This window comes from Ornithodoros turicata, chromosome 3 (genome assembly GCF_037126465.1).
Source record: "Ornithodoros turicata isolate Travis chromosome 3, ASM3712646v1, whole genome shotgun sequence".
In the NCBI taxonomy this organism is placed as follows: Eukaryota; Metazoa; Arthropoda; class Arachnida; order Ixodida; family Argasidae; genus Ornithodoros; species Ornithodoros turicata.
The window spans coordinates 45,902,901-45,922,250 of record NC_088203.1 but is presented as its reverse complement, the minus strand read 5'-3'; the positions used below and the strand labels follow the sequence as shown (position 1 = coordinate 45,922,250).

The window sequence follows — 19,350 nt, the reverse complement described above, 5'->3', positions numbered from 1 at the left end:
GTAGTGGGAGGTAAATTGAATGTTAGGGTGAATTTGGTTGAACCGGTTGATGAACGTGAGAAGGTCACTTTCAGAATGAGGCCATATGATAAAAATATCATCTAAAAATCTCTTGTACACAAGTGGTTTCAACACGGAACATTCGAGAAATGTTTCCTCCAGGGATGCCATGAAGATATTTGCATAGTTGGGGGCCATTCTCGTGCCCATAGCTGTCCCGTTAACTTGCAGATAGTGCTTGTTATCAAATTCAAAGTTATTGGAGGTCAAAATCAGTGTTAGCAGTTCGGTGAGGACAGCAGGATCATACGGCTGGTCAGGTTGATTTTTGTATGCTGAAACGGCCGCTGCTATACCATCTGCGTGGGGAATATTAGTGTAAAGGGACGTGACGTCTAACGTTGCCAAGAGACAGCTTGAGGGAACGGTTACTTGCGATACAGTTTGAAGGAAATGGTTGGTATCTTTGACGTAGGAAGGTAATTTAGGGGGGATAGATTTGAGAACGTGATCGACGAAGGACGATATATTTTCTGTAGCGGTACCGTTACTGGACACAATTGGTCTTCCGGGATTGCCTGGTTTATGTATCTTAGGGAGCATGTAAAATCGGCCTGGTTTAGGGTCTTTAGGAAGTAAGTATTCATAGAGCGCATCGCCAATTTTCTTAGTGGTCTTTAACCGTTTTAGTGTTTTACATATATCTGCGGCAATTTCATTAGTGGGGTCGGATTCGAGAGGTTTGTAAAAGTCTGCACAATTAAGTTGACGGAGTCCTTCCGCCACGTAAGCTTGCTTATCCATTACGACTATGGCACCTCCTTTATCAGCCTGTTTGATGATGATACCTTCGTTGCTTTCTAGCGCGGACAAGCTTTGCTGTTCTGCTTTCGTAAGATTGTGCCGGAATTTCCGATTGTTTGAGCTTGCATAAGTACTGAGAATATCTTTCTGAACAGCTTAACTGTAATTCTTCCAATGTTGTCTATCTTCTTCAATGTAATGAATGCAACGCCCAATATATCGGACAGACAGCTACTTCATTTAGAACGCGATTCAATAACCACAAATCTGACGTCGCGAAGAAACCTAATCTGCCAGTGTCGCGCCATTTCAGTAAACCAGGACACTCAATCACCAATATATCTATTTTCATCCTGCAGTCAGGCTTTCTTTCCCAGCGGCTCAGGGAACAGCGCGAGTCTTATCTCATTCATAAATTCCAGTGTCAGATAAACGAAGATCCAGGAATCCTTTCTACTATTCGCAACCTGCATTCCTAATCCAGCACAATACATACACTCTTTTGTCTCTTTTTCAGGCTCACGGGTATTTCCTCACGGTCCTGCTGCACAGACCCGGTCATTCCCCTTTCACTTAGTCACCAACCTATGTTAGTCATGACAAAAGCGCATGCGCTGCTCTCTTTCCCTTGTACATAACCCTCTCCCATATATAAAGCTTGTTCTTGTCACCAAACCCCAGTCCCGTCGAAGGCAGCGCTGACTGCCGAAACGTCGACCCCTATCCCTATATGTGTTAATAAACTCCCCTTTGTGTTTTCCTGTAAGCTCTTTGTCGTCTTCTGATTTTTCCTGCTTATTTCATTCTCGTGGTCAACCGCCCTCCTAAGCTTCTAATCTATTTCTACGATGACCACCGACAGAGGAGGACCGAAGATGCCCATCAGGAAGTACCCTTTTTATGCTCCTGTTATAGCTGTACTTGGTGACTCACAAACTAAATATCTCCGTTTTCACTTCGACCCCAGATCCCGTACTGCCCCGACAATGTTCGTGTCCAAGAGCGGAGGCCGAATCGCAGACTTCAAAGAAGAGGTGGACCAGCTGCCCGCAAGTGTTCGTGTCGTGGTGTTGCACTGTGGGACGAATGACATGCCGGACACCGATCCCGACATGGCCATCCGTCGCTATGTGCAACTCATCGACCACATTCGCTCTCGGGGAAACATCGAACTTGTGGTATGTACCCTCATCTTACCCAGATCCTACAACCGCCGTCGTCCTTATCTTGACAGGCGACGCGAATTCCAGTGCAATCCCCGGGCATTTGCGTTCAACCAACGACTGATGACCCTGTGCCGAGGTGCCCGTGACCTGTATTTCCTGGACCATGGTTTCCACCGACAGCCCCCAACCAGAGTCCTTGCAGCTGACGGCCTCCACCCCAGTTTCGAAGGAGTCACCCAGATCGCCCACCGACTGCGGTCCCTGGTACCCCGGCTGCTCCGTCGCCTACCCACACGTACAGCAAGCACTGGAACGCCGGACCCCGTATGGCCGACACTCCAGGAGGCTGCAGCATGGACACAAAGAACCACACGTGCCGAGAAATCGTCACGAGCCAAGCAGCAGGATTGACTAGCCGGTGAGTCAGTACCAATTCACTCTCCACAAATTGTCAGCAGTAGCACTGAGACGTTCTTTAAACTCAGAAAAATCGCGGATAAAGTTGCACGCTACACCTCCCATCGTGATACTTTGGCTACTTATCATGAAAATGACAGTATTCCGCGTGGGCTAGAAATCCACAAAACATCAACCTTCCCCTTGAACCATGAACGCAATGTGCAATGGCTGTCCATTCTTAACAAAGCATCTTTAGACCTAACTAAAATTCTAATTTCTCACTGCCAAGATACTATCCAGTCTCTATCCGAAGACGCCGATGCCATTAACAGCACTACCCCGTTGTCACATTCTCATAGATCAGAGTTAGACAAATTCCTCCAAAAGAAAAACATCCACCTGAAGCTCCAAAAGCAAAAGAAATTATTTAGAGACAAAATCGATTGCCCTCCAACTCATAATACTTCCACAGATTCGGCACCCCCTAATTCCGAAGCCCGTAGCAATACTTCACAACTACGTCCAGATACCCCGTTAGACAGCAACAGCCAGTTTGCTCCCGACATCCCCACACTAACCAAATGTAGCGTAGTTAACCTTTCTTCCCGTGACCTTACACCCGCGGAAATCTCTCTACTGGAGAAGGGATTATCGTTTTGTCCCAATAACAGTAAAATCGATGAATATCAGCTACATCTGGATCTTGACAACTTTGCGCGGCGACTACGCCTTACGGAATACTTCTACGACAAACCGCAATCAAACCTAAATCCTTTCCGTATAAAATCCGATTTTACTCCCAACCCGAACCGAGATAAAAGTCTTGATATGTATATCAAAGCTGTTCAGAAAGATATTCTCAGTACTTATGCAAGCTCAAACAATCGGAAATTCCGGCACAATCTTACGAAAGCAGAACAGCAAAGCTTGTCCGCGCTAGAAAGCAACGAAGGTATCATCATCAAACAGGCTGATAAAGGAGGTGCCATAGTCGTAATGGATAAGCAAGCTTACGTGGCGGAAGGACTCCGTCAACTTAATTGTGCAGACTTTTACAAACCTCTCGAATCCGACCCCACTAATGAAATTGCCGCAGATATATGTAAAACACTAAAACGGTTAAAGACCACTAAGAAAATTGGCGATGCGCTCTATGAATACTTACTTCCTAAAGACCCTAAACCAGGCCGATTTTACATGCTCCCTAAGATACATAAACCAGGCAATCCCGGAAGACCAATTGTGTCCAGTAACGGTACCGCTACAGAAAATATATCGTCCTTCGTCGATCACGTTCTCAAATCTATCCCCCCTAAATTACCTTCCTACGTCAAAGATACCAACCATTTCCTTCAAACTGTATCGCAAGTAACCGTTCCCTCAAGCTGTCTCTTGGCAACGTTAGACGTCACGTCCCTTTACACTAATATTCCCCACGCAGATGGTATAGCAGCGGCCGTTTCAGCATACAAAAATCAACCTGACCAGCCGTATGATCCTGCTGTCCTCACCGAACTGCTAACACTGATTTTGACCTCCAATAACTTTGAATTTGATAACAAGCACTATCTGCAAGTTAACGGGACAGCTATGGGCACGAGAATGGCCCCCAACTATGCAAATATCTTCATGGCATCCCTGGAGGAAACATTTCTCGAATGTTCCGTGTTGAAACCACTTGTGTACAAGAGATTTTTAGATGATATTTTTATCATATGGCCTCATTCTGAAAGTGACCTTCTCACGTTCATCAACCGGTTCAACCAAATTCACCCTAACATTCAATTTACCTCCCACTACTCCGCCTCCACTGTTACCTTCTTGGATGTGGAAGTCAAGTTACAAAACGGCGGCATCTCAACCAACTTATACCGGAAGCCTACAGATGCTCAGCAATACTTATCGTTCCGCAGTTGCCATCCAAGGCATACTAAGTTAGCCATACCTTATAGTCAGGCATTGCGCTACCGCAGAATATGCACTAACGATGCCGAACTAGACAACCATCTCCAACGACTAGAACAAACCTTCATTGATCGTGAATACCCGGACAAACTTGTTAAAGACGCTATAGCCAGAGCAAGATCCACAGATCGCCAACAATTGCTCCAAAGATCTCCTCGAGCCAATGGAAATTCTGCAGTAAATCTCACTGTCACATTCAATGGCAGCGTTCCTAACATTAGCCGGATACTCAACCGCCACTACACAATTCTTTCACAATCTGATCGGATGAAGGAAATATTCTCACAGCCACCGCGCGTAAGTTATCGCCGGGCGCGGAACATCCAAGACAGACTAGTAAATGCCAAAATTAACAAACTTCCAGAAAATAACATTGGTTGCCACCCTTGTAATGCAACTAGATGCCAAATTTGTAAATCAATGCAAGCCGCTAACTCTGCAGATAGTACCAATTCTAATTATCGGGTCAACATTAATGGCGACTTTAACTGTAATTCTTCCAATGTTGTCTATCTTCTTCAATGTAATGAATGCAACGCCCAATATATCGGACAGACAGCTACTTCATTTAGAACGCGATTCAATAACCACAAATCTGACGTCGCGAAGAAACCTAATCTGCCAGTGTCGCGCCATTTCAGTAAACCAGGACACTCAATCACCAATATATCTATTTTCATCCTGCAGTCAGGCTTTCTTTCCCAGCGGCTCAGGGAACAGCGCGAGTCTTATCTCATTCATAAATTCCAGTGTCAGATAAACGAAGATCCAGGAATCCTTTCTACTATTCGCAACCTGCATTCCTAATCCAGCACAATACATACACTCTTTTGTCTCTTTTTCAGGCTCACGGGTATTTCCTCAAGGTCCTGCTGCACAGACCCGGTCATTCCCCTTTCACTTAGTCCCCAACCTATGTTAGTCATGACAAAAGCGCATGCGCTGCTCTCTTTCCCTTGTACATAACCCTCTCCCATATATAAAGCTTGTTCTTGTCACCAAACCCCAGTCCCGTCGAAGGCAGCGCTGACTGCCGAAACGTCGACCCCTATCCCTATATGTGTTAATAAACTCCCCTTTGTGTTTTCCTGTAAGCTCTTTGTCGTCTTCTGATTTTTCCTGCTTATTTCATTCTCGTGGTCAACCGCCCTCCTAAGCTTCTAATCTATATATATTATAATATATTATAAATGAGTTACTTTAAAGTTCCTTATGCTGTAATATGTACCCTTCAGTTGACATTTTTATGATGAGATAACATCTTGATGAAACCGGACAGATTGTGTAATTAAATTTTTGATTTTGTCCATTGTCATTCATGGCACTATTTTGGCTATGTGGTGAGCTATAGTAAGTATATCTTTTTTTTTTCAGCATCATCATCTTCAATGGCCTTGGACATTGCGGATGATGGTCCTACTCCTACCCACACGTCTTCTGTATCAGAGGCGTCCCTCTCGCAGGCCAGCAGCCCATGTTATGGTATGTTTGAGAGCTGCCTAGCACTTGCGCAGCAGTTGTTTGCAGCTAATGTTTCCTAATTAGTTTGAGGCATGAGTCTCGGACAGGCCACATGTGGCCAATGTTATGTTTTCATGCGGCCTGCAGTACTTTGAAGCTTAGGAATTACCAAGATAAGTGACCAACACTCATTCTTGTACACATATGTTACTATTTTGCAAGTATATCACTGTTTCTGTCTCCAGTTAAGTCTTTTACACAGCAGGTTGTGACCCCATCCCCTTTGTACTGTACCACATTGTCATGTACTTCACTTGCGAGGTTGCCTATCACTGAAATTACCCGAACAATCCATTAAAACCTCATACACCACTCAACAAAGTGGTTCCGATAATTTTTGCACAGTAACGGCAGCACACTGAATGGCGTCCGACAGCCTAAGCAGAGAGCATTCGGACAAAAAAAAAAAAAAAAAAGAGAAACAGCGCATTGAACTTTTTGTGTTGTGTTTGCTCGTCCCGTATTCTTTCTTTTATGGGAATTTGTTGGCACTCGTGTGCCTGCTTTTTCAGCCACCCTCTCAGAGCTCGGATCTCCTTTCACTTTTTTATTAGTATGTTGCTGTAGTTCAGGCTTACATCGTCATGGGTGCAGAGCTTGTTTCGAGCATGTGTCATGTTAAAGTACACATACAATGCTGCAGAAGACTTTGAACAGGCTTTAAAAGACTTATTTCTTTCAGTTTCAAATGCACCATTGCCAGCTACGGGACCTAGCAAGCTTCCACCACCTTTCACACAAGTGGGTGACCAGGTACACAGTTTTGAGCTGCTGATGTTGTAATCCCTGTTGGCTATGCATTCCATTAAGTTCGCACAGTTCTAACATCTTAATCAGCCTGGTCACTAACCAGTTGAGGATTATACAGTGGCTTTGAAACGTGTGTTTGACTGAACTTTGTTCAGTCATGTATTCGTACTAGTGTATATTGCACATCTTCTTTTGCTGTAGGGAGACTCAGCAAACGAACAGCAATGAATAGAAATAGTTTTCATACTATGAAGTGTGAAGTAACCTGAATCTTTGTGGAGAAAAATCGTTTGTCCATGTTAAACGCGAAAGTTACTTCTAATTTATCATGCATAAACTTCTCTTGCTTTGAAGGTCCACTTGACTTCGGGCGTATTGGTAACGTCAGAGCAAGCAAGAAAGACCTTCGGGAACAAAGAAGCCACCATTGTGGTCAAAGATGCTGCGGAGGTAATTTGGGGCACGCTGTCTTTGGCACTCCGTACACCCACAGGGAAGAGCACCTATGGAGACAAGATGAAGCTGACTCCTCAAAAAGTTGACGTTGTCAGAGGTAGGTACACCCTAAATTATTGTATGGGTTGTAGACAGCATTTTATGTTTTACATTGCTTATTGTTTTTGTGAATTTCTATGGGGCACTTAGCTTGATGAAATATTTTAGCAATCTCAAGTAGTAATTTTTGTTTACTTTTGCACAAGCTCATAAATGTTTCCTCCAGTAGCTCTTATGCTTACACAGGCATTTTAGATGTACATAGAGGATTGCCTACCATTTACATAATTAAAGGTAAAATTGCCACATGCAGTGCATGCCTCCGAAGAATTAAAAAAGGTAATGATGGCTGTGTCACAGCTTTTTGTCACATTTCGCTTTGTGTGTGTTGTTTGTCCCCAGAGGGAAAATCCACATCATTGTATGGCACGAAAGGTTTTTAGAAAGACATACAGACTCTGTGTGATCTTGGATCCCACTATATTGAAGATCTCGTTTGCAGTAGTTTCTTTGCTGTACATTACAGGGCCCACATGTAGCTTCTGGTGTAGCTACGTATCTGCCGTGGCCCCCTTGGCCCTCCAAGTGCACTGCGAGGTCAGTGTGGACAGCGACTCTATTTGAGTTGAGGCTGTTATGTAGAACGAGCTTGTTTCACCACTTGACAAAAATGTACTGCTTGATATATGACCCATATGCAGCGCAGTCTTTTTTGGAACCCGCATATGATGCAAAGCTTAGGGCCTCACGTTTTTGGATAGTGTCCGATAAGGCCCAAAATTTGCACACCAAATGAAATCTGCGAAGCTCTGGTCTTGCCCCATATTTCTTGAAACCATCATACATCAATGTTCTGCAAGTCAGCTTCACCTCATACGACCTAAGCATTAGGTGAGGGATGCTTTTCCATGCTGGTAGTGATAACAGGAGTGCCCTCACACACTGTACTTTAACCCGAAAGACGTGGATTTTGAGAGAGGTATATCCAGTTTTGCCAGGGGTAAGACCCAGAAAAATGTGGCCATGCAAGTGCTGCATAATTTTGTTGCACATTTGAACTGTTTTGAGTGCATACTTGAATGCTTGTTTGGGAGTTTTTTTTTTAATGGATGTTTCTCATGGTCCAGTTATAACCTCAGAGCCTTTACATATTATTGCGTGCTGTTTGTTAAATTTTGAATTGCTAGTAGTTGAGAAGGCTGCGGATTTTAAGCACTTCATATTTTTTTTTTCAGCAACACTCCATGAATGGGGAAAAAGACGCAGCGTTTGCATCACAGACATTGAAGACAAGCTAAACGCGGTGTTGTCATCGAAGTGCCAGGACGCTGCTCGCAAGGGAAAGAATTAAGTACAAGTTGACGTACCTCCTTTAGCCAAGCAAAATGTCTTCATCACTCATGGACATACTGTAACCTACCTTTTATTGACTGTGATAGCTGCGCAGTTTTGTTTCTTTTTGAAAACTTGTTATTGTTGTGCACAGGTGCACACATTGCTCACCCTTAGTACCATCTCGCTATTGTGAAGTACTGTTCATTGTTTTGTCTTCTTCTGTTCAGGTCAGGTCATCTAAAGCTGCCGTACCATTGAGCCGCGCTGTGCTCTTTTTTTTTCTTTTTTGTCTTAAATTGGTGTTTGCAGGCAGTGTCAGTGCTGGCTGACATCAACTCACTGCTTACACTTCGATTTTTGTAGCAACGATTTCTCTGGTTGCTATCTGATCTGCAGGCATATAAAATAGAAAACCGAAGGAACCCAATACCGGTACACACAAAAAAGCGAAATCAGCATCAGGTGACATTATCAGTAGCATCGTACTTAAGGCCTAAAGAATAGCTGTAGCACAATCAGGAACAGACAAACCGTGCAATGGAGCCTTCTGGCTTATGTTCAGCCATATACCAGAACAAAGTCATCCACAAAAATAAGATGTCCACCATCATGTGTGGTCAGCCACAAACCTGAAGACTACCTGCAAATGCCTTTCCATTGAAAAGAGGAGGGATTGCTCTCTCTGAATCTCACTATAATGCCAGCATGCATCCTGATATGTAGGAAGGTGTTTTTCTTGAGAAGGTCATTATCACATATTCATAAAAACATCGGGAATGCTATACTCATTTGGCATTTGGCACATAAAGCTTCTTTAACGTTTTATTATTTCGTTTTTATCAGATAGTGTGTGCTATCGCGTCACATAGTATTTCACATTAGCCTGGTGTACAGAGCGACATATCTGTGATAACCTACCCCATATTAGTGTTTCATACGTCATTTTCAGTCAGAGTGCAAATGTATGCATATTAACTGTCAATGAGTGAAGTTGCCTAATTGAGCCAGTGTGTTATATACTCAAGAGAAAGAAAAAAAGTGTCTAATAATATATGTTTCAAGACTAAGTTTTTGTAAGTCTATATAGGTCGAACACATTCATCTGAAATCTCCAGCCCCTCGAAGAAAGCAGTTGTGTCAGCTCCGTCATGCATGCTAAGATGATACCACGTCACCTCTGAGTGAGGGTCACTGTTGGTAGTGTAAATGCATATAACGTTCTGTAAAGTGTACAGTACCCTACGTAGTCACAGAACACCGTGTAAGTACTGCGTACCTGGTGTTCTCCTGAAAACAATAATGGTACCACTCTGTGATGTCCCATACCACCAGTATGATGCTGTGTGGCCAGGGGCTGTAGAATTCCGACAGTTATGTCTATCGCACTACGTTTTTGTTGCAAGTAACAATGTTAACTGAATTCGGTAAATCTGTATCATCAATGTCAATCCGAAACACCTTCTTTCCGTCCGGGTACAAGCTTGTTTTCATCGGTGCACAAGCCTGTTTACAGGACAGGTCCATTTGACTTTCAAGGCAGGAAGCGGTCCGATAATCCAGCCTGGACATTCCAGCTGGAATTTTTTCTAGGGACCCCTAGTAAAAAAACAGCCTGGATCCACTGTGGAACCAGCCTGGAAAAGCCATCCCAGGCTGGGGCTAGGCTGGCCAAGGCTGTTTCCATGCTGGGTCTAGTGCTGTTTGAAGCTCCATTCTGAAACCATCCAACTTCCACTCGGAAACCAGGATGGTTCCCTGCTGGAGCCGAGCTGGAAATGGGATATTCCAGCGACTACGCTGGAATGTGCGAGATTGTTCACTGTGAACACTGTGAAGATAATGTTGGCTTATATACGGGGTAAAAAAAGCCGAAATTAATGTGTGCAAATAATTTATGCCCAAATATAATAAAATAAATAAATAAAATAATAAAATAAATACCCAAAGCTGTGCAATGTTATGCACAGAACTCCACGTACATAAGTAGATTGCAAAAAAAAATATTGTTGATTGGCTTCACGCTGCGAAACGTGAGCTTTCCCGGTTTGTCAAACCGAAACTTTAGCCATAATGCTCTCATCGTAAAATGCGACCAACCGTCATCGGCATCAGGGATGGGCAGTAATACCCATATTTTGTATTATAATACTAATACATAATACTTCCTAGAAATTGGTATTATAATACTAATACGTAATACTTTGATTCTGAGGTATTATAATACATAATACTAATACTTCTGTGTATTACACGAGTAATACTAGTAATACATTGATACGTAACTTGGGGAGAAAGAAAGGAAAAGAAAATCAGAAATCTATATAATTTTCGCATTACTTATCGAGCCAGTGATTCTCCAATGACGTGTTATTTCAGATGCTTACATGTTTAGCATATTCTCAAAGGGTAGCCCTCTATAGGACATGCCTTTTCCGAATATGATGAGATAGCGCTGGTCAATTCGATCACAGTGAACAGCTTGCTCTCAGTGTGGAAGAGTCTTCATTTCGTCCACCCTGGACGATAAAATGTGAGCCGTTCAAAAGTGTGTAACTGCCCATAGTGCAACCCCGTACAGGGGCGCCCGGACTGGACGCACTCTTTCATACCACAGAGGGCTTGCAATGCGATAATTCATCTTTACGGACGCTGGAATGGACGGAATGCGAGGAAGCCTCCAGTAACCTCTGGCACTGAGGTCACTCCCTTTGGGATAGTTTGAAGCAAAGGAATAATAGGGACCTTGTTGGTGTCCAGATGTTTGTGGGACACGAAAAATTGCTCATAAAGTGCACCGGTGACACCTAGGAGGTCTTACATATGACCTCTGGGAAGGTATTACACCTTCAAAAGTATTATAATAGATGTAATACTTCGATTTTGTGTATTATAATACAGATACAAATACATTTCAAAAATGAGTATTATAATACATAATACAAATACTCAAAAGTATTACAGTAATAGTATTATAATACAAAGTATTACTATTACTGCCCAGCCCTGATCGGCATTAACTCAGAATCTGCTTTGAACTGGGAAACGTCGGTTGTTGTGTTGGCGTCTAAGGCGCAGTCTGGTAATTTAGGTGTTTCCTCCTGCATTTCACCTTCGCCGACCATATAAAAGTGTGAACGTCTTTGCATTTGTGTAGTCGTGTGCTCTGTTTTGCATTTTGTTCTTGAATCCGTGCACGAGCTCTATTACGACAAAGGGTAAGCGGCGTGTGTAGTACGGTTGATCCCCAAGTCCTAAATCTGAACCAAGATGTGCAGTAGTGACCCGATACTTATCTGATACTTATCTGAACTTCATTCATGATGTGTCATTGGTCCGCTTGCACGGGACGGACTTTGTCGGACAGTTAAATGAAAACGAGCGACTGAGAAGTGACCTTTGTGATTTCGCACGTGCCAAACTTTGCATCAAACTGTCACATTATCGTCTCATAGTGTTGCCACTGTTGCTGCATGTACACTATGTGTAGTATGTCTATTATCATACCTGTTATGGGGTGTTAGTTATTGTTGTTAAAATAAATATTTGAATTTATTCCTGATTGTCACTTTATTCATTTGTTATAGTGTGTTTCCAGTTTCTGCTTTGTGCAGCAATTTGTCTTGTATAAGTTGCTGTTTGGTAAGATGCCAGGAGAAGAGAAAAGCAGCCAGTACTGTTCGATAGAGAACTAACGGTTTTAATGAACCAGCCAGCGCGGGTCGCTCAAGGCGCGCGGTGGCTGGCCAAACAGACAAAAGAAGAAAGAAAACCAAAACTAACTGTCCAACAAACTTCAGGCGGACACGTTGTCCGAATATACTTGACACCCCTCCTCAACGTGTCGTCAAAGTGCCCGTGATGTCACGAAGCCCTAGAGACCCACGGTGCTGTCGGGTTTTCTTGCCGTCCAGCGCCTTTGTCAGTATGTCAGCGTGGTTGTCCGACGTCTTGACGTACTCGAGCCTTAGTTTGCCCTCTTCCATCTTTTCTCGCAGAAAAAAGTGTCGGAGCTCGATGTGTTTGCTGCGCTCCGATGTCACTTGGTTCGTCCGTGTTGTTGTCGACATGCATTGTGTGTGGTGCATCGATGAACTCGCTCGCTCCCAACCCTTGCATGAAATATTACACCCACAAGACCTCCTTCGTTGCATGGCACATGGCAAGATATTCTGCCTCCACGGTCGACAAAGCGGTTGACCTCTGTTTCTTGCTACTCCAAGAGATAGCTGCGCCAGCTAAGGTGAAAACGTAGCCACTGAACGACCGCCTGTCCACCTTATCGCTCGCCCAGTCAGCGTCGCAAAAGGTCTTCACTTTCCTCCCCAGCTTCTCGAACGTCAACGCATGATGCTTAGTTTGCTTGACATAGCGTAAAATATGTTTGATGCCGCTCCAGTGCTGCTCCGTAGGGTTCTGGTTGAATTGGCTCATGTAAGCCGCTGTGAATGCCAAGTCTGGCCTTGTGCCGCTGGCAAGATAAAGTAGGCCTCCGACTGCTTGGCGATAGTTGTGAGAGAGCACATTCCAGGCTTGATGTCCCTTGGAAGCTGGTAGGAACTTCGTTCCAGGATCAAGTGGTGAAGAGGCTCCTCTCGTATCGTTCATGCTGAACAGGTCCACAATTCCTTCGGCATACATCGTCTGGTCCAAGGTGAGCTTTCCGTTCTTCTGGCGTTGAATCCTTAACCATAAGACGTGGCTTGCCTCCCCAAAGTCCTTCATTTCAAAAACGTGTCCCATGTTTTTCTTGAAACTCTCAGGCTTCTTTTCAGTCTGAGCCAGGATCAGAATGTCGTCTACGTTCACTCCAACTACGATACCTTCTGCAAGGTTGAAATACACACAGGGATTCGCCTTAGACCTTGTTAGTCCCTCGCTTTTCAGAAAATCGTCCAGCCGTATGTTCCATTGCCTTCCGGACTGACGAAGCCCGTACAGACTTTTCTTCAAGAGACAAACGTCCTCCTTGCTCTTTTCGTGGAATGGAATCGGTTGTTCCATGTATATAGTCTCGTTCAGGGTTCCGTTCAAATAGGCTGCGGTTATGTCAGCTTGGTGGATAATCCATCCTCTCTCGAGTGCGACCGCAAGTAGTATGCGAATGGATTTCAGCTTAATCACAGGGCCGCAGGTCTCATTGTAGTCCACTCCTTGAACTTGAGAATAACCGCAAGCGACCAGCTTACCTTTCCAGCTGACCAGCCTCGTTATACTCCTTCCGGAATACCCATTTGCATTTCACGACTTGACGGTCTTTGGGCCTTGGGACAATTTCCCACGTGCCGTTTCTCCTCAGATTTCCCAACTCTTCCTCTATGGCGTTCAGCCAGTCTTCTGCGTCAGGCATGAGCAATGCCTCCTCCACAGTTGCGGGGTCCGGGACGGCACCACTTCCTTTGGCCATACAGCAGTAATTCGGCCGGGGCTTGGCTGCCAGCCGCTCGGACCAAAGAGAAGTTCTGTTTGGCACTTAGATAGCGGTGCTACGGGCCACATGACGTCGGAGAGAGCGAAGTTTGATAGGTTTTCGCCATGCACGTCAGCCGTAGAAGCGGCAAATAAGGAGATCATGCAAGTTCTCGGAAAAGGAGATATCAACTTCCAACTTTCGGAAGAGCACGGCGGAACTTTAATCAAGCTCAAAGATGTGCAATATGTGCCTGAGTTGGATGGTAACCTTCTATCCGTCGGAAGAATTGAACAGTTAGGATTTAAAGTCACTTTCGATGATGGAAAAGCGGAAATGAGAGGAAAAGACAACGAATTGGTCCTGTTGACCAGGCGTACGGGGAGGCTATATATTGTGGACGAAGATTTCCTTCCTTCAACGAGACTGTCCAAAGAAACGCGTGCGACAAATGGTCTATGGCATCGGCGTCTAGGACACCTCCACCAGAGCGCTGTGCATCAGCTACGTCCGGAGGGAACTGACATTGAGGAGGAGAGGTGCTCAACGTGCATGCAAGGCAAGCTCAAGAGGAAGAGCTTTCCAGCTGCTGATGCCTCGACGCGAGCCACAGGACCGTTGGAGCTGATCCATTCAGATGTCGGGAGCATCACACCCCCATTGAAAGGAGGATCACACTATTTCGTCACATTCACCGACGACTACTCGAGGTACACCGTTGTGTACCCGATGAAAACAAAGCGGGAGGTGCTTAAGAAGTTTGATGAATACAGGCGGATGGTTAAAAATCTCAACAATGCAACCATTCAGATCCTTAGAAGTGACAATGGAGGAGAGTACACAGGAAAGGAGTTCCGGCAGTATTTGGTCCAGTATGGGATTCGACGACAGCTAACGGTACCTGGGACGCCACAACAAAACGGAGTAGCGGAACGGATGAACCAAACACTACTCGACATGACGCGATGTTTCCTGATCGAGCCGGGACTCCCCAAAGCACTCTGGGCGGACGCGATCGTCACAGCTGCCTACGTTCGTAACAAGTGCCCATCAAAAGCAATCGGCTCTCTTGTTGGCAGTTGCTTGACAGTTGATTCTGCTTGAGCGGAACCTCCTGCCTTGGAACATAAGTTCCAGCAGAAGGTACAGGCTGAAGTGGAAGCACTCCTACATCGGGACCCGATAATCCGGCTAGAGACACGCTGCATGTCCAGCCTTGTTCCAGCCTGCGTCCACTGTGGAACCAGTTCTAGACCAGTCTTTCTCCGGCTGGATGCAGCCTGTTTCTAGCCAGGTACAAGCCCGTTTACAGGCTAGATCCAGTCAAATTCCAGGCCGGAACCAGTCCAATAATCCAGCTGTAATTGCCACTGCATTTCCAGCTGGAATTTTTACTAGGATACGCACCTTACGTGACTCCAATCTTGAAAACGTCGAACGAGTTTCTTCAAAGAGCGTGCAGACTCGTCCTCGCTCCCCGACGTTTCAAAACAAATTAACTCCGAAATTACCTGATTTGCCAGCGGTTGCAAAAAACGCTTTCTTCCCAAAAGTGCGATCCCTCACGGTCACGGGTTCTAGTTATTGCACTTCTTTGATAGAATGATAGTGCTGACCCATTACGGCACTGCTGCATAAGGGAATTAATAAACTGGCATTCGAAATCACGCGAAGTATTTTTGCAGTGCATGGAGACCGTGAGAAGGCGTTCGTACTCGTGCGCCGGAAACACGCGGTACCCATGAGGTACGGCTGCTACAGATCGCGCTTAAAAGGTACCGAGCCGGTACGGATAGGTCTCGGAGCCCTTGTTCCGTTTGAATTTCGCAGTGGTCGCGAACTGTACCTGCTGGTTGAGGGCTGTACCTCATATGTACCGCTTGGCCCACGCGCGAGTCCTCTTTCATGCGGTACATATCGGGTGCCGGATTTAGAGTGTATGGGTGAGGCGTAGGTGTACCACAAATGATACCCGTCGAGATCTAGTGCGTTCATTGTGCATTCTTGGCAACGAGTGAGAGAGAACAGGCGAAAGGCATGCTGGGAAGAGTGCGAGGTATGCGTAAGCTGTCATAGGTAAACAATGGGCGCATGGAGATGACATGGCCGCCGGTGCCGAAACATTTTGTGAATCACGTGTCTCTGGAGGAATTTGTGGAACCAAGCGCCGCATATTAATTACAGATAACGATGCACCTTGCATAATTACATCCAGGTATGTATATTTCAAGGTTCAAATCGAGTGGCGGACCTAAACTAGACCTGGACCCAATACTTACCACCAGCAGAATGTTGTGTATGAACTTTTAGTTTGAGACGCGCCGCTCCGATCAGTTCAATACTTCCCGTTACCTGCATTTGGAACCGAGAACGGTTATCCTTGCAGATATCACTCTACAATGACTTGTAGAGCTACAAACGACCTGATCCAATACCTAGGTAAATGCTGAAACATGCCGCAAGTACCACCACAACCGCCACATTCACAACCGCCACGGCAGAGAGAGACAAAGGGCCAGGCTTGTCATTTATTATTGCCTGCCTGTCACAGCGAAGCGCCAAGCGCGACGATTTCTCAGACAGGTTTGGATTTGGAAGTCCATTAGAACCTGGGGTGGTTCCAGACCCTCAGTTTGGGGACTACGGTTGCGCAGGGTGAAGTGTTTAGCTTTGCTAAAATTGCACATACCTGTCTGATTCCGGTTTAACCCGAGGAAATCATTATATCTGACTTTCCAGATTTCTAAAAATATCCAACATTCCCTGTATATAAACCAATATTGAGAAATGCCAATATGGCCACTGATGAACCAAGATTGGCGGGATCTTTGGAATATAGGACCAATATGCCCAACGGCGAGCCAATATTGGTAGAACCTTGGGAATACTGGTCCAATATTGGACATGTATTCCCACTGTGCAGCCAATATTGGGCCAAGCTTCTGTGCTGCTTGGGTATAATCACCTCCAGCGGACGCTGGTAAGGTTCCGTGCCAAAGCCGTGATCGTGACCTGCGTGTATTACACAAAGGTATTTCGTGATATTGCATTTTCATAAGACGCTGAAAAAGTGTCAGACGATTGCGGATCAACCGGAATACGCACTGCGCAAAACACAGTGCATATATTCGCATCTCCAAGAAGTTACGTTGAGTTCATCATCCGTGTAAGAGCGATGTCTGTCGCCGAGAGTTTGCCGAGTTATGTGAGTAGAAAACTGTGTCTGAATTCTAGGTATGTGGAATGCAGTGAAGATGGCATCCCACAAACTCATGCACACTCCTACAAACGCATACGGATCATGTATTCTACTTATGTATTACTTCTATATGCCAGAATGTGCTACAGACCTGTTGTTGGCAGTAACAACAGACCAATACAGTGTGAAGGTTACGGCATAATTAGTGTAGAAAAGTTTGATTACAAAATAGAGTTGAGAAAAATTACAACGGGACTCTTTAAACATGATGGCAATTGGTGTTCTGAGGCTGGAACACATAGAAAGGACAGATACATACAAAGCCTTATCACCCTTTCATCATGAATCTCCAAACACCCCATAAAACGTCTCAAATTGCATATACCATGACACAGTTTGTTTTAACAAACTTATGCATGTACAATGTAGAGGGTGTAGGATTTCACCTGAGTCATTGATTTGGAGTAACCCATCTGCTTGTCACGTTGTACTTTGTACGCCTCTGAAGAAACCATTTAGCTGAGCAATGTTATGAGCTCAATAATGAGGCTTTCTATTTTGCAGACTGATTTGTTGTAACATACAAGGGCTGTGCACAGTGCATAAAAGTACAGACCTACTTTCCACATGTTTTTCCGCAAGTGATGATGATGATGATTCATGTTTTCTTGGCGCATAAGCAACGAAGGCCATAATGCGCCAAACAATGATAAGGAAAGTACTAGTTAAAGGTATAGTGATTCAGCTAAAATAAAAATGTACAGTTAGAGAATAAAAGGACATAAAGCTAAAACTACAATGCGTTTAAAACACCAACATCTTCAAAGAAACTAAACACCCGTCCAAATGGTAGAACAGCCTCATCCTCCAGCAAAAGGGATGGATGTAGAGGTGTGTGGTATGTAGAGCTCGTGGAAATGGTGAAGTCGGTGTGTTTTATGAGATGGACATGTAATAAGCATGTCGAGGACAGACTTCATCTCGTCGCATCGAGTGCAATGTGAAGCCTCTTCGTTGCAGAGGAGGTGACTGTGGGTCAAATGAGTGTACCCAATTCTCAACCTGGCAGAAACAACTTCATGAAGACGACTGTTAAAAATCGGTGTCGGCTTTACAATGGTGGGCTTAACCAGGTGAAGTTTGTTGGTGTGTAATGTATCCCAGTGCTGCTGCCATCTGCTATTTATGGCCCTCATAAGTGTCGGTCGCAGGTCTTGGGACGGTACATCAAAAGGATTCACCTCAGATGAAAGAGCAGCTGTAGCAGCTGCATCCACGAGTTCATTCCCGGGTATACCCACATGACTGGGTACCCAGCAGAATGTTAAAGAGAGACCTTTTTTAATTACCTTACCAGCACGGAACTGTGCCTTCTGCACAAGGAGGTTTTTGGACATCACTATGTTGCCTATTGCTTGAAAAGAGCTCAGAGAATCTGTGTAAATGACTGACGACTTGGTGTGGCTTTCGAAGATGTAGTTCAGTGCGAGGATTATTTCGTATACTTCGGCATTAAGAACTGAGTGCATGTGCGGTAGACGATATGACTGTGTGAGTCTATCGGTTACCATTGCGCATGAGACTGAGGTGCGTGTTCTGGAACCGTCAGTGGAAAAAGCTCTGTGTTGCCCAATACTTTCCTTAAGGGATTCAAACTCCTGCTGGAGCACAGCAGGTGGTATGTTCTGTTTCTTAAACATAGTCAGGGAGCTATTGAAACGTGGATGTGATTGCCACGGCGGGACACGAGGACTAGCCTCTACTATGGTGAAATCATTATGTGGGAAACTGTAATCCTCACATCCCTGAAGAACATGCATGCTCAATGGGGGAACAATGCTGGGCTTATTAAGAAACAGCTGCTTGAAGCGCGTGCCTCCAACGCAAGTAATAACTGGGTTATTGGGATAACCTCTTACCCTCAAAGAGTACGAAACAGATAAGTAAAATCTCCTTCTTTCGAGTGACCATTCGTTGCTCTCAACATAGAGGCTTTCCACTGGCGACGTGCGGAAAGCACCAGTTATCAAACGCAGTCCCTGGTGGTGTACTGGGTCTAAAATCTTCAGGACAGATTTCCCAGCAACACATCCATAGGAAAACAACACATCCATAGTCCATTCTAGACAGCACTGTGGACACATAGACCCTGTGCAGGGTGTCACGATCTGCTCCCCAAGATTTGTGGGACAGCACCTTCAATAGGTTAAGTGACTTAATGCATTTTGTTTTAAGGCTCTTGATGTGCGGTAAGAAAGTGAGCTTGCTATCAAAGATGACCCCAATGAATTTGTTTTCACCCCTAACAG

The 19,350-nt window shown here is 44.8% G+C and overlaps 1 protein-coding gene and 1 long non-coding RNA gene across 3 annotated transcripts; both read left to right on the top strand.

The window, feature by feature from the left end:
• The first annotated feature begins 1,764 nt into the window (after positions 1-1,764).
• Positions 1,765-5,453, top strand: LOC135386990 (uncharacterized). 2 transcript variants are annotated; one of them, XR_010420764.1, is made up of 3 exons: positions 1,765-1,982; positions 2,039-2,388; positions 5,180-5,453. XR_010420764.1 is itself a non-coding variant. In XM_064616443.1 (3 exons), exons 1-2 carry the CDS (start codon positions 1,791-1,793, stop codon positions 2,379-2,381), a joined length of 519 nt encoding a protein of 172 aa, XP_064472513.1. In that variant the 5' UTR covers positions 1,765-1,790; the 3' UTR covers positions 2,382-2,388; positions 5,180-5,453. The 2 variants fall into 2 exon arrangements, 1 of the variants encoding a protein (XP_064472513.1); XM_064616443.1 differs by having other exon boundaries at positions 2,055-2,388.
• A 291-nt stretch (positions 5,454-5,744) lies between these two features.
• Positions 5,745-7,050, top strand: LOC135386989 (uncharacterized). Its single transcript, XR_010420763.1, has 3 exons — positions 5,745-5,816; positions 6,538-6,608; positions 6,960-7,050. It is a non-coding gene; the product is annotated as an uncharacterized LOC135386989 (long non-coding RNA).
• Positions 7,051-19,350: the final 12,300 nt, after the last annotated feature.